The sequence below is a fragment of the Coenobita brevimanus genome, chromosome 56 (genome assembly GCF_032717465.1).
Source record: "Coenobita brevimanus isolate Jiangsu-jjx chromosome 56, ASM3271746v2, whole genome shotgun sequence".
NCBI lineage: Eukaryota > Metazoa > Arthropoda > Malacostraca > Decapoda > Coenobitidae > Coenobita > Coenobita brevimanus.
The window spans coordinates 16828054-16843382 of NC_137009.1; the positions used below are offsets into that span (position 1 = coordinate 16828054).

The following is a 15329-nucleotide window of genomic DNA, read 5'->3' on the forward strand; positions in this document are numbered from 1 at the left end:
AAAGCGTCGGTGAACTACTTTAATTTTCCAACAGAATTTCATCACTTCTTGCTTCATTATCAGATGTCTTTGTTACTATTTCATTTCCCCCACAAAGTGATTACCCCAGGCCTTCCACTTGGGTCACATATCTGGTCACACAGCATCTCTTCCACACTTCTCTTTTGGCATCGATTTTCTGCCTTTTCAGCCCTCTTGGTAGAATTCTCTATTGTTCTGGTAATTGGAACAATAGAGACTCATAAGAAAACCATTCTACTTCTTTATAGTTTAACCACATTGCTTTGCTATCCTTGTCTTGCTCTAGCAGACTGGACAACCTGCTTGTTATCATTGTCTTGCTCTTGTAATTTATCCATACATACATCATGAACACTCATATAAGAACTACATACATCATGAACACTCATATAAGAACTACATACATCATGAACACTCATATAAGAACTACATACATCATGAACACTCATTTAAGAACTACATACATCATGAACACTCATATAAGAACTCATATATGCATGCAGCAAGGGGATGTATAAGGATTAATTAGACCTACATTATCTTGGTGTTTCATGTAAGATCTAATGTAATTTACATAGTGGACATTACAAACACGTAAACAACACTTACCATTTGAGAGAAGGAATGATGGTACAGCTTCAGTCTTCAGAAGTCGTTTATTCCGTGGACTTTCTATGCCAAGTAAACGACTTTTCATATCATCAATGTAATCTTCACTGGTAAAGTGTTCAGAACATACAACAGCATTTTTGGTGTTGATTGTGTCACTTCAGCGACACACATTTATCCACACTTTTCTCAGTTGTTCGTCTCTTGGAAATCGGAAATATCTTATGTGTTTTTCTCCCACTATAGTTTGTTTATTGCTACAGCCGAATACTGCATACTGCTTTGGCATAGTAACTAATAATAGCTCACTCCTCAATCACTGGACATGTATCTTATTCAACGTAAAGAGGTGGAATAAACGTCTTCTCTACACTGGGAAAATCCAGGGGAAAACCCACCTAGGCCCACACGTGACGTTGCGGGTCACCTGACATCTGCGCGACTCCCCCTGGATGGCCGACCCTATGTGAGTGGATCCTGTATTGATTAGGGTAATGTCGAAGAACAAAGGGCATGGACGGAATCTGCTCGTGCAACCCCTTCTAAGATTAAGACACCCAGTTATAGACTTATTAACATTTTCAGTTACAAATAAAACAATGATCCGAGAAGTTAAAAATGAAAGTAGACATTAGAAGATTTATAATAAGAGTAAAACGAACTTTTCCTTTGATGAAAACTTTATTTATCTTTTTTTCTGTTTGAGAGAATTTACAACAGGTGTGATTAATTATCAGTAATGCCTTCATACATATCCATTCCACTTATTATACAATGTGTGTGTGTGTGTGTGTGTGTGTGTGTGTGTGTGTGTGTGTGTGTGTGTGTGTGTGTCACTTGTTACTGAACGTTATGGGGCTCAGGATATATTGTAAAATTACAAAACTGTACAATAAAAGTTACAAAGGTCACTAATGTTCTTGGAATTCATTCACCTCAGATTTGCCACTTGACTCTTTATTAACAACATGTACAGTATAGTTGTATCAATATCCAGTATTTAGAAGATCCATTATTATCATAGTCTTTTACGCACGAATACATTCAGATGAAAGGAAAGAAATGAAACCAAAGGGACAAATATCCTTAGTAATCAGCATTCTCTCTCTCTCTCTCTCTCTCTCTCTCTCTCTCTCTCTCTGTCAGCCCGTGACACATAAAATTTCGAAAGTTTTTGTTGTAATGCCTTTTGTAATGAACAAACGATGCTATATTCATATCTTCCTCTATTAATGCAAGCAGAATTATTTGCTCTATGTGTTTTTGCCTCGTCATCAATACAGCTTTTACAAATACTAATAGACCATTCGTTTTTTCCAGGGTCAACCTGCTCAGCATGCAACTTTCCTCAGTCATAATTATCATACTGATCGGCCTCGTATGCACAGACTATGGCACTGCCCCTTCCAAGAACAGTGAAACTGGAGAAATAACTTTACTCATGAATCTCCTTACTCAGCAGTTCACGCCAAACTGTCTAAGAGTTTTTATGATCACCAATAATACTAATGGTCCCACGAATGTATTGGCGTCCTTACGACCAGACCAACACTCATTTACCGCTGATCTTTCTCCTGGAAGCTTAGGAAATAAAATTATTAATGAAGACAAAAGAATATTGCAAAAATATAAATATCATTCGCAAATAATCGCAGGTCAATATAATATTCACCAGTCGGGGAAAGTCTTGACCTTCATCAATAACAATCCTTTTCGAATTACATCATTCTCGTGTGTGATTTATCTGCTGGCGGGACTTCCAGACTCTCGCCTCCTGCCATTACTCACAGATCCATTCTCCAGCAAGAAGCTCACTCGTTACTTCCTCGTTCATGCCCAAAACACCACCGACGCAAAACATTTCCTCTTGGATCAGCGTCTAGGGAAGGAGGAGAACGTGGCAGCCCTCACCCACCAGAAATCTCAAAACAAGACCTACTGGCGTGTATTAATTCGCCAGCTCTCGCACCCTTCAGGCTCCCCTCAGGTCCTCAGTGTGAACAAGTGGTCCACAGACACAGGCCTGGCTAATACTAATGACATATTCCCAGACCAAATGACCAACTTATACGGTGAGAAAATGAGGGCTGTGGCCCTGTACATCAAGCCTTTCATCGTATTTGACGAAGTTCAAGGATCTTTGACCGTCAAGCCTAAACCATGCATAGATTTATATCTCCTTGACGTGCTGTCTAAGAAATTGAACTTCACTTACGTATTAACAATGCCATCGGACGGCCAGTGGGGTGTTCTTAAGGACGACGTGAGTGTTTTCCAACTGTACCCAGCAGTATGTATGTCCTTTTCACTGTGTTGAAGTATACTGCATTGTGTTTTATTTCTTTATTTCCCACCCACCGCAAATTCCTTCATTACACAATTCTTCCCCTCCATCAGGGCCATTTCACAGGTATAGTGGGCGATGTAGAGTTCAGACGAGCCAACTTCTCCTTGAATCTGAGTCCGATGCTGGAACGAGCACGAGTGGTGGACTTCAGCAAAATGTATTTCATGGAGCCCATGAGTTTTATTACGGCAAAAAGTTCACTGAATATACCCTGGAGGAAGCTTCTAACACCTTTCAGATGTGAGTGATAAGTAGCCAGCCAGTGACTGTATATCTTACTAAACGAATACACCTTTTAAAAGTAGATAGCTAGATAAATAGATAGAGAGAAAGACAGATAGATATGCAGATAGAGATATATAGAGAGATATGTATATGGAGTAGACTGTAGCACCAGTCGAGCAGGGCAGTACTCCCAAGGTGGATGGAATGCTGATGACAGGCAGAGCTGGAGCTCCCGTTTCATCAGCCCTCGGGACTAGATCCTGACCATCCCCCTTTGCTGAACTTTTTCAGTGTTTCAGTTACACAAAGAGTAGGCCAGCATGCTCTCCAATACAAGTTTCTCTAACTGTCAACTCTAATCTGCATACTTCCTTTTCAAAATTTAAAAAAAAAAAAAAAGTGTACTATTGCCATGCCTCGGATCCCCCAGGGGGGGGGACCATAAATGCCCCACCATCCGACCCACTCCCGTTGATGACTCAACGTGCCTGGAATCACTGACTCACTTCTTCATTTCTGCAACATTCGTGGCCTTTCCTCTAACTTTCTCTGTTGAACACCACCTCTCCTGCTCTAAACATCACCTTCTTTTCTTAACAGAGACTCAGCTGTCTGAGGCAACTGACAGCAAACCCTTTTCTGTATCATCCTACTTTCTCTACACTCATTTCGAAGACAAAGGGGGCTTTTGTGTATATGTACGCAACGATTTATCTTGCTTTCGTGTTCCTGAACTTGATTCTTCTGAATTCTCTACTCTGGTTTCAGTTCTCCTGTCATTCACTGACTAAATACATATGTGCTGTTTACTTATCTCCTAATTCTACTGACTGTCAAAAATTCATCGACTATCTTACTTCTATGGTGGAAGACATCTTATCCATTTCTCCTCTCTGCGAAATCTCCATTCTAGGAGATTTCAATGTTCACAACCAGCTTTGGCTCTCCTCTCCTTTCACTGACCCACCTGATGAACAAGCCTACATACTTTCTATCCTTAATGACCTAAAGCAGCTTGTACAACACCCTAACCTATCCCTGACCACCTTGGAGTGAGCTCCAACATACTTGACCTCTTCCTTACAACTAATCCTTCTGCTTACACTGGTAATCTTTTTTTCCCGTTGGGCTCCTCTGATCATAACCTTATTACATTAACCTGTCCTATCGCTCCGGTACAGCCTGTGGACCCTCCAAAGAAATGTCGTCTGTGACACTTTGGAGCTGTGGATTGGGAGGCCTCCAGGCAGTACTTCTTTGAATTTCCCTGGAATGATTGTTGTTTCCATGGCCAGGAGCCATTTGGGTGTGCCTTGTGCATTACGGAGGTTATTCTCCCAGGCATGGAAACATACATTCTTTTCTTATATCCTTTCAAAAATGCAAGAAAGCATTGGTTTAATCACTGTTGTTCTAATGCTATCTGCAACAAGAAGAAGGCCTATAAAAGTTACTGGAGCCAACCCACCCCTGAATCACATCTTTATGTTTCTGCCCGGAATCGTGCAAAGTCTGCTCTTCGCTCTGCTAAAAATAATTTCATCCGTACTAAATGCTCTCACCTCTCCAACTTGAATTCTTCCCACTCCTTCTGGCACCTTGCCAAAGACCTTTCTAACAACTTTACCTCATCATCCTTCCCTCCTCTTTTCTACTCTGATGGCTCTGTAGCTATTTCTACCGATAAAACAGATCTCTATGCTCAGACTTTCTCCTCCAATTCCACCTTAGACGATTCTGGTGCTGTTTCTCCATCACTTCCTCTCTCTGACTTCCTGATGGCTGAAAATTAAGATTTCTTCAGCTGATGTATTTTCTGCCATCACTGGCCTCAATACTATCAAGGCATATGGGCCTGATGGAGTCCCTCCTGTTGACCTCAAGAACTGTGCTTCCATGCTTACACTCTCCCTAGGTAAACTCTTTAGCCTTGTCTTTTAACTTGTACCTTTCCTTCTTGCTGGAAGTTAGTTCTCATTCAGCCAGTCCCAAAGAAGGGTTACCATTCCCAACCCTCTAACTATAGTCCAATTGCTTTAACATCCTTTGTTTCAAAAGTATTATAGTCTATTCTAAATAGAAAAATTTTAAAGCATCTTTCCTATCACAACCTTCTTTCTGATCATCAGTATGGGTTTCATCAGGGACGCTCCACTGACGATCTTCTCACCTACGTTTCAAACTCATGGTCATCCTCCTTTCGGGATTTTGGCGAAAGCTTTGCCATTACACTTGACATCTCAAAGGCTTTCGATCGAGTCTGGCATAAATCTTTAATTTCCAAACTGCCCTTTTACAGTTTCTATTCTTCTATCTGTGCCTTCATCTGTAGCTTCCTTTCTGGTCGTTCTGTAGCTGTTGTTGTAGACGGCCATCTTTCTCCTAGAAGATCTATCAACAGTGGTGTTCCTCAGGGCTCTGTCCTATCAGCAACTCTTCCTTTTATTCATCAATGACCTTCTAAGCTGTACATCTAACCCTATCCTCTCGTACACTGATGATTCCACCCTTCACTTTTCCATTCGGTTTCCACAATGTTCATCTCAGCAGTTACTTCAACAAACAAGGGATGAAATTATGGCACATTTAATGTCTGACTTAGCTCATATATCTCACAGGGGTAAATATAATCTTGTTTTTAATGCATCAAAGACCCGGTTTTTACACCTATCAACTAGTCAAAATCTTGCATAGGAGTATCCACTAATGTTTAATAATATTCACCTCAGTCCTGCATTATCCTTGAACATGCTTGGCGTTATATTCACTCTGGACTTCTCTTAGAATGATCATATTGCATCTTTTGTAAAATAAGCATCCAAGAGATTAGGTGTACTAAGCTGACTCTGTACCATCTTTACCCATGCACAGTTGTTGACTTTGGATACGTTTTTTTTTTCGACCCTGTTTAGATTACAACTCTCATGTGAGGGGAGGTTCCCTACATACAGCTCTTCTCAATAGGGTGAAGTCAAAGGCTTTCCGTCTCATCAACTCTCCTCCTCTTACTGGCTCCCTTCAACCTCTGTCTCTTCCCCACACTGTTGCCTCTTTATCTCTTTTCTGTCCCTACTTCTATGGCCACTGCTCCTCTGAACTGTCTGCTTGCATTCCTCCATCTCTACGACCAGTGCGTAGCACCCGTCTAGCAACAAACTCTCATCCATTTTCTGTCTAACTCTTTAATGCAAGAGTTAACCATTACTCCCAGTCCTTCATTTATGCAACAGGTCAACTCCGAAACTGTCTCCCTCTGTCCGTATTTCCTACTTCCTATGATTTCCAGTCTTTCAAACGTTGTGTGTCTAGGCATCTCGAAATGAACGGACCTTGAATTTGGCTCTCTTTTGTATTGTTTTTCTTTTATTTTCTTGGAAGGAACTGTTTTGTGGGCTCAGCCTTTGGTCCCTTCTTCCTCGGATTAAAAAATACATTTCGAGTATATAATTCTTACTATCACAAGACTGTCATTCAGCATCAAATCTGTCTTGCAACATGCAGAATGTTATTCATCTTGCAAGAAAATTTTCTATCTGGAAGAGATAGATTCAGCCTTTCTTGTCTCCAATATGTGGAGTGTTCCTGGGTTGATCATTATCGCCTGAATGTACAATAATTACTAACCCAGCGTAATAGTAACACAGTCACTTATAATAAGAATGAACTTTTCCCCCATGGACCCATTATCCTCCATGAACCTCGTTTCCTCCATGGAACTGTTTTCATCTTTTGGCCAGTTTTCCCCCATGAACCTATTTTCCCTCATTGGATCTGTTTTCCCCATGGACCTATTTCTCACCATGACATTTTTTTTTTTTTTTTTACTCCTGGACAATCTTCTGATCTGTTTTTTTCTTATGGCGATATTTCCCTATGAAACTAATTTCTCCCACGGATCCATTTTTTTTTTTTTGGGGGGGGGTCATGGTCATATTATCTGGCAGGGAGCAAATTTCTGTGGCCCTCTTTTTTCGGTAAGATCTTTTTGCTTCCATGGGCCTAAATTCCACCCAATGTCAATTTTTTTCTCTATAGACTTATTTTCCTCATGAACCTAGTTTCCCTCTATGAACCAATTTTCCTCATGAACCTATTTTTCACCATGGACCTATTTTCTCCTGACGAGGGAAAAGCAGAATCCCCAAAGGGATCGATTTTGTCTATGGACCTATAATTACCACGGACTGTACTTTCCCCATTGCCTGTTTGCTCTCCGTGGAGAAACACCAAATACCCTCATCTACCAGCATTATCCCATGGGTATATTTCACCCAAAGGCCTTTTCTACCCATTACTCACATGTTCCCACGTGCATGTATTCCTTCAGAAATAAAAATCCGATATCGACCTATTCCAGCCTGGGGGCTACTTACTCCGACGTCCACCCCCACACTAACCCATATACTTAGCTACTCACTCATTGTAGTAAGTAGAAAGCCAGTCTTCTGCATCTCAACGTATCCTTTTGCTCATGCACCCACAAAGTCCACCATTCCATCCATAAATCCCATCCACCTTGAGCTCTCACTCACCCCAACTCACGAACCCATTCTGACCCACACAACCACTCCGTCCATCTATCCCACCCACCCTCCTACCTCACTGACTTAACCCACCTGACTGGCCCCCCAAAACATCCAAACCACTTACCCTATTCATATTACAAACCTCACCTGTCCATCCGCCCTCTCCATCGTGCCACCCTGCCTGACCTACACACCAACCATCCACCCACTCATTAATCCACCCCAACCATCTGCCCACCAACCTACCCACCCAGCCACTAAGCTTAGAATACCAACAGAATGACACGCAAGTTCACACACACACACACACACACACACACACACACACACACACACACACACACACAACTACCTTTATGGACACCATTTTTTATCCTTTTTTTTTTTTTTTACAAAAATAGTTTGATCAGTGACTCTGAACGTATGTCTCTGCCGTACAACTTGCATTTTCAGAATATTTGTTCATACCTCTTGTCAAATTCAGATAACTAAGATTCGTATAAGAAAGTTATTTTCAATGTGACGTCACAGAGCTGAACACATACAGTGAATGATTCGTATTTTCCTTAATATATTCCCTTTGACAAGAAGAGTACATTCTCACCCCCGTTTGTTTGTTTCATCATTCAAAGAACGATGAAGAAAACGTTACCGAAATACTGAGTGTGTGTGTGTGTGTGTGTGTATATATATATATATATATATATATTGTTACGGAACAGAGAAAGATAACGTACACTTTAAGTGAGAATGCTAAAAATCACTACTGTCCCGTAAAGTTCCAGGTTCAAAACAAAAGAGTTAGGTAAAATTACAAGTTAAAGTTTAATGCACAAACTAACAACAAAACATTCAGAACTCATAAGGATAATGTAATGGCAAATAAACAGGTTAAATATATGGTTAACTGCAATAGCCTCTATTAACACGAAATTAGCAAGAATAAATTTATCTAAGTCAGCCCTGATAAAATGAGATACCAGATAATACTCAGTGAATGCCAGATAAATTATTACAGATACAAACTATTATCAAAAATGACTGACATAAAGATCCCTACATGAATTACAAAAACTTCACTAGGCCTACAAATTAAACTTATGCTATACAGTACAAGAAAAAATGCAATAACAGTTATACTCAAATTACACACAGCTGCTAGATGTTTGGAGATTTCTTGAGCACTCACAATAATAATATCTGTACAGGGGAGGACAGAGATGTGAACAAAGTGAGGAGCAGATCTAAGTGGCCATGATGCAGAGACTGAGCTCATTATATAGGGGCCAGGAGAGCTTGATACAACTTGTAATGAGGACGCGCAAATGAAGCCATGGGGACAAAGAGATGACAATCCCGCAAAGTATAACAGAGATGTCGACTTACTCTACTATAACGGTAGAAGGGGGGGACTGAGGCAGAACACGCTCGTGATCAAACATGCAGCAACTGTGCGTCAAAATTACACAAAGGATGATGAAATCATAGGCTATGTAACACCTCCCCACAAAGAAAAAGAAATTTACAAAGGAAATTTCTTATTACTCTAAACAATCTGTCTAAAGTCTAGATAAGCAATCTGCAATAACATTTTCTTTCCCCTTGACATGTTGTATGTCTAATGAATACTCCTGAAGAAGTAGACTCCATCTTGCCAATCTCTGATTTTTATCTTTAAACTTACTAAGGAATTTCAGTGGGTTATGATCGGTATAAATGACTATGGGGTCAAAACCAGAACACAAATAAAATGAAAAATACTGTAAACCCAAAATCAAGGCCAAAAGCTCTTTCTCAATAGTTGAACAGTTCTTTTGAGGTGGAGTGAACTTCTTACTGTAATAAGATACAGGATGTTCAATACCCTGATCATCCTCTTGCAGCAAAACAGCCCCAGCTCCTGTATCACTTGCATCAACAGCCATCTTAAAAGGCTTAGCAAAATTTGGAGTAGCGAGCACTGGCTGACTTAATAGAATAGCTTTAAGTTTGTTGAAAGAGGATTCACAGTTATCGGTCCAGACAAATTCAACTCCCTTTTTCAGTAGGTCTGTAAGTGGTGATACAAGAATAGAAAAGTTAAGAACAAATCTCCTGTAATAACCTACCATTCCCAAAAATCTTTGTAGCTCTTTCCTACTTTTAGGTCTGGGAAGATCACTTATAACCTGAACCTTAGCTCCTGGTGGTGCAACATGTCCATCACCAATTACATACCCAAGGTACTGAACTTTAGCTTGACCAAACTCACACTTTGATAAATTAGCTACAAGATTAGCATGAACTAAACGGTCAAGAAATTTACTGACATGGCATAGGTGATCTTTCCAGTTGTCACTGAAGATTAATACATCATCAATATAAACAACACACCCTGCCAAACCCTCTGTTACAACATTCATGAGCTTCTGAAATGTGGCTGGTGCATTTTTCATACCATATGGCATTACCGAACATGCAAAAGCCTTTCCTAGTGTTACAAAACATGAGATCTCCCTAGCACGTTCAGTCATAGGTACTTGCCAGTATCCCTTTAACAAATCAAACTTACTTATGTACCTAGCCTTTCCGATCTTGTCTATGCAATCTTCCACACGAGGGAGAGGGTAAGTGTCTGTTTTGGTTATCTGATTAACACGTCTGTAGTCGATGCAAAGCCTCTGTGACCCACCTGGCTTAGGGACTAGAGTGACAGGAGAACTCCACTCGCTCTGACAGGGCTCAATCATCTTGTGGTCCAACAGGTAGCCAAGCTCCTTCTGGATGAGAGGAACTTTCACTGGGTTCACACGGTAAGGAGGCAATTTAATTGGCTTTGCGTCTCCAACATCGACATCATGCATCAACACAGTGGTTCTTCCTGGAGTGGCACGGAACACTTGCGGGTACTCCTGCAGTAATGCCGAAAACTCCTGCCTTTCCTTGGGAGGTAGATGAGAAAGCTTAGTCTGGAGATCATTCATGATATCAGGATTCTTCCCCAAACTATCACTCAGGCTCATGCTGCATGGGAGAACTTCACTTGTAGACTCGGGTGGAACAGCTACAGTGCAGACTGGATTATTTTCGTCCCGCCTGTGATATAACTTTAGCATGTTGATGTGACATAGTTGCTTGCTCTTTCTACGATCTGGTGTGGCGATGACATAGTTGACATCACTGAGTTTCTTCTCCACGAAATAAGGGCCACTAAACTTGGCTTGAAGAGGTTGCCCATGAACTGGTAGCAGAATCAAAACCTGATCTCCTGGCTGAAAGTGGCGTAACCTGGACTTCTTATCATACCAAGTCTTCATCTTCTCCTGAGCAGCTCCTAAATTCTCTCTCGCCAGCTGTAAAGCAGTGGACAGCCGTTCTTTGAACTTCATCACATACTCCAGCAGGTTGACGTCATCTTCCTCCGACAGCCAGCATTCCTTGAGTAACTTAAGGGGTCCTCTTACTTCATGGCCAAACAGTAGTTCAAAAGGTGAGAAGCCCAGTGATTCATTTGGAGATTCTCTTGCGGCAAACACAACGAATGGAAGACCTTTATCCCAGTCTTTCTGATGTTCCAAACAGTATTTCTTGAGCATCGATTTGAGTGTTTGATGATATCTCTCCAACGCTCCTTGGGTCTGGGGATGGTAAGCTGAAGACGTGATCTGGGTGATGCCCAACTCTTTCAGAGACTGCTTGAAAACGTTTGACATGAAATTACTTCCCCGGTCTGACTGTACCTCCTTGGGCAGACCAAACTTTGTGAAGAACCCTAGCATTTCCTTAACCACGTTCTTTGCTGAGATGTTTCTAAGTGGAATGGCTTCAGGATAACGAGTAGCCATATCAATCATGGTCAACACATAAGAAAATCCTGAAGAAGTCTTAGGAAGAGGGCCCACAATATCCACCAACACACGGGTGAAAGGCGCCTCAAAAGGAGGAATGGGAACTAGAGGTGCAACCTTTTCGGTCTGATTACACTTCCCCACAACTTGACAGGTGTGACAAGACTTACAATACCAGGAAACATCCCTGAAGATACCTGGCCAGTAGAAGTGTTTCAAAATGCGTGCCACAGTCTTCCTCATTCCAAGGTGTCCTGCCAAACTGGAATCATGAGCCACTCTAATGATATCCTGCCTACAAACACGAGGGATGACAACTTGATGTACAACCTCCCATTCACAGTCGGCTGATGCTGTTGGGGGTCTCCACTTCCTCATAAGTACTCCTGACTTTACATAATAACAAGTAGAAGCACCGGCTGACTCTTCCTCACTGCAAGCAGAGTTAGCTAGACCTTTCAACTCAGGGTCAGCAACCTGCAACTCAACCAACTCTTGACGAGACAAGTTATCAACACTACGGGGTACTGCCTCATCTGGTGAGTGGTCCAAATTAGCAAGAAAAGTGTCAGCTAGGATAACATCATCATCATCATTATCCTCTAAATCACCAGTAACTTTAGACTTAGCCCTAGTGACAGCACATGCAGGGAACACATCAGGGACATCACAATCCCGGGACACAGCCACTGGCTCACTAGACAACTGAGGAGCTGGACACACTTGACTTCCACCAATATCATTTCCAAGTAAGAAAGTTACACCTGACATTGGGAGTGTCTCAACCAACCCAACCATAACAGAACCATTAACAAAACCAGACTCTAAATTCACTCTGCACAGAGGAACAGAGAAGTAATTATTCCCTACACCTTGTAAGATTACAGTTTCATCAGAGGAATTAAAATTAGAGCCTAGAACACTGGTCAGCATAAGGGATTGGCAAGCACCTGTATCACGATATATTTGAACTGATTTCCTGTCATTACTGTCCAGAGGACTGACAAAACCATCAGACAGGAAATTAGCACATGAACTCTTGAGAGTGTCACCCACGTTACTGCTCAAAAGAGGAGCTCCATCATGAGAATTTAAGTTACCCCTCAAAGCAGGTTCAGTTAACTCAGTTAAAGCATTCTGGGAACTCTCAAGAGTGGACACTAGACCAATTGACTGAATATTTAAAGACTCCTTTTTGTTCACATCACGCTGTCTCCTGAAACATCTCTCCGTAGTATGACCAAGCTTACTACAATAAGTACATTTACTTTTCTGAAATCTAGAGGTGGAGCTGGTATTTACTTCCTGAGAAACATCATCTTTATTCTCTTTCCTGTTACCTGTACTCTGAGTAGAGGCAACGTACTTACTCTCAGCTTTCCCTTTTTCTCTAGAATATCTCTTGTGAGTGAGAACATATTCATCAGCTAAAACTGCAGCATCAGACAAATTATCTATTCTTTTCTCATCGAGATATAGGCTTACATCTTTATAAATACACCTCTTGAAGTCCTCCAGCAAAATCATCTGCTTAAATTTACCAAAATCAGAATCCACATTCTTAGAATTTAACCACTGCTCTAACAGATCTTCTTTGATTTTTGCATACTCAACATGGGATTGCTTATCTTGCTTGTAAGTTGTCCTAAATTTTACTCTATAGGCTTCAGGAACAAGCTCATAGGCCTTGAGAATCAAGCTCTTAACTACATCATAATTATCACATTGATCCTGAGGCAAAGATGCATAAGTTACTTGAGCTTTACCGGTGAGAACAGTTTGAAGGAGTACTGGCCAATACTCCTTAGGCCAATTAAAACCTGTAGCTACCCTCTCAAACAACTGAAAATACTTTGTTAAATCAGATTCATTAAAAGGAGGGACAAGTTTAACATTTTTAGCCACATCAAAATCATCAGAGCTAGATGATCCAGTTCCACCTTGTTTCATGCGATACTCATGGTCTGCCTGAATCCTGGCAAGTTCAATTTGTGCCTGAGCCTGTACCTGTGCCTCTTCAATACGAGCCTGAGATTCCGCCTCCTTAGCCTGAGACTCAGCCTCCTTAGCACGTGCTTGAAATTCAGCTTCCTTCACACGAGCCTCCTGCAGGGCTAGCTGTAACTTAGCTAATTCAATCTGCGTTTGCTCATTTGGAGGAGTTACATTAAACAAGCTTTTATTAATCATGCCAACAATTTGATCTTTAGAATGATGAGAGTGAACTGCAATTCCCAATTGTTGAGCAACAAGCTTAAGTTCATTCTTTGTTCTGTTTTCTATATCACACACTGTTTGCACATTTGACAAAAAATCTTTGGCTTCATCAAGTGTAGAAATAGTAGCCATCATGAATATATCACAGTCACAAAATATCAAACAATATCCTTATGATAATATCCTGAATATCCTGATATGAGGTCGCCAAATTTATGTTACGGAACAGAGAAAGATAACGTACACTTTAAGTGAGAATGCTAAAAATCACTACTGTCCCGTAAAGTTCCAGGTTCAAAACAAAAGAGTTAGGTAAAATTACAAGTTAAAGTTTAATGCACAAACTAACAACAAAACATTCAGAACTCATAAGGATAATGTAATGGCAAATAAACAGGTTAAATATATGGTTAACTGCAATAGCCTCTATTAACACAGAAATTAGCAAGAATAAATTTATCTAAGTCAGCCCTGATAAAATGAGATACCAGATAATACTCAGTGAATGCCAGATAAATTATTACAGATACAAACTATTATCAAAAATGACTGACATAAAGATCCCTACATGAATTACAAAAACTTCACTAGGCCTACAAATTAAACTTATGCTATACAGTACAAGAAAAAATGCAATAACAGTTATACTCAAATTACACACAGCTGCTAGATGTTTGGAGATTTCTTGAGCACTCACAATAATAATATCTGTACAGGGGAGGACAGAGATGTGAACAAAGTGAGGAGCAGATCTAAGTGGCCATGATGCAGAGACTGAGCTCATTATATAGGGGCCAGGAGAGCTTGATACAACTTGTAATGAGGACGCGCAAATGAAGCCATGGGGACAAAGAGATGACAATCCCGCAAAGTATAACAGAGATGTCGACTTACTCTACTATAACGGTAGAAGGGGGGGACTGAGGCAGAACACGCTCGTGATCAAACATGCAGCAACTGTGCGTCAAAATTACACAAAGGATGATGAAATCATAGGCTATGTAACAATATATATATATATATATATATATATATATATATATATATATATATATATATATATATATATATATATATAATATATATCTCCATGCATCCATCCATCATCTAATCCTACGTTGCCCCATGTGGAGCGTAGGAGCCTCGGGCTAGGAAAGTTGGTCCTGGCATTTAAGATGAGAGAGACCAGCCTCACTCATCCCTGAGTGGCATTACGTGAGCAATAAACTCCAACCACCACTTGGATATAAACCTTCACTGGCTCAATCCGATTGGAGCACCTTATTACCCACTAAAACACCAGGAGCCAAAATTTAGTTATATGGTTACCACCCAGCATAGTAAATGGTTTCCTAGTGTACAGGAAACCATTTGGCTTGTCACTCAGTGAAGAGTCACCCACAGGCAGAAGGAAGAGGAAGGGAATGAAGGAAAGACAGAAGAGGGAGTGTAAAGTCACCCGCTATATATATATATATATATATATATATATATATATATATATATATATATATATATATATATATATATATATATATATATATATATATATATATA

General features: G+C 40.5%; 1 protein-coding gene across 1 annotated transcript in view; it reads left to right on the forward strand.

Moving 5' to 3' along the window:
• Positions 1 to 1082: 1082 nt before the first annotated feature.
• LOC145401655 (ionotropic receptor 21a-like) overlaps positions 1083 to 15329 on the forward strand; it is a 73979-nt gene continuing 59732 nt past the window's right edge. Inside the window, exons 1-2 of the mRNA XM_080273845.1 lie at positions 1083 to 1096; positions 2434 to 2893. Coding sequence (XP_080129971.1) covers positions 1083 to 1096; positions 2434 to 2893 — 474 coding nt within the window. The remainder of the gene's footprint in view (positions 1097 to 2433; positions 2894 to 15329) is intronic.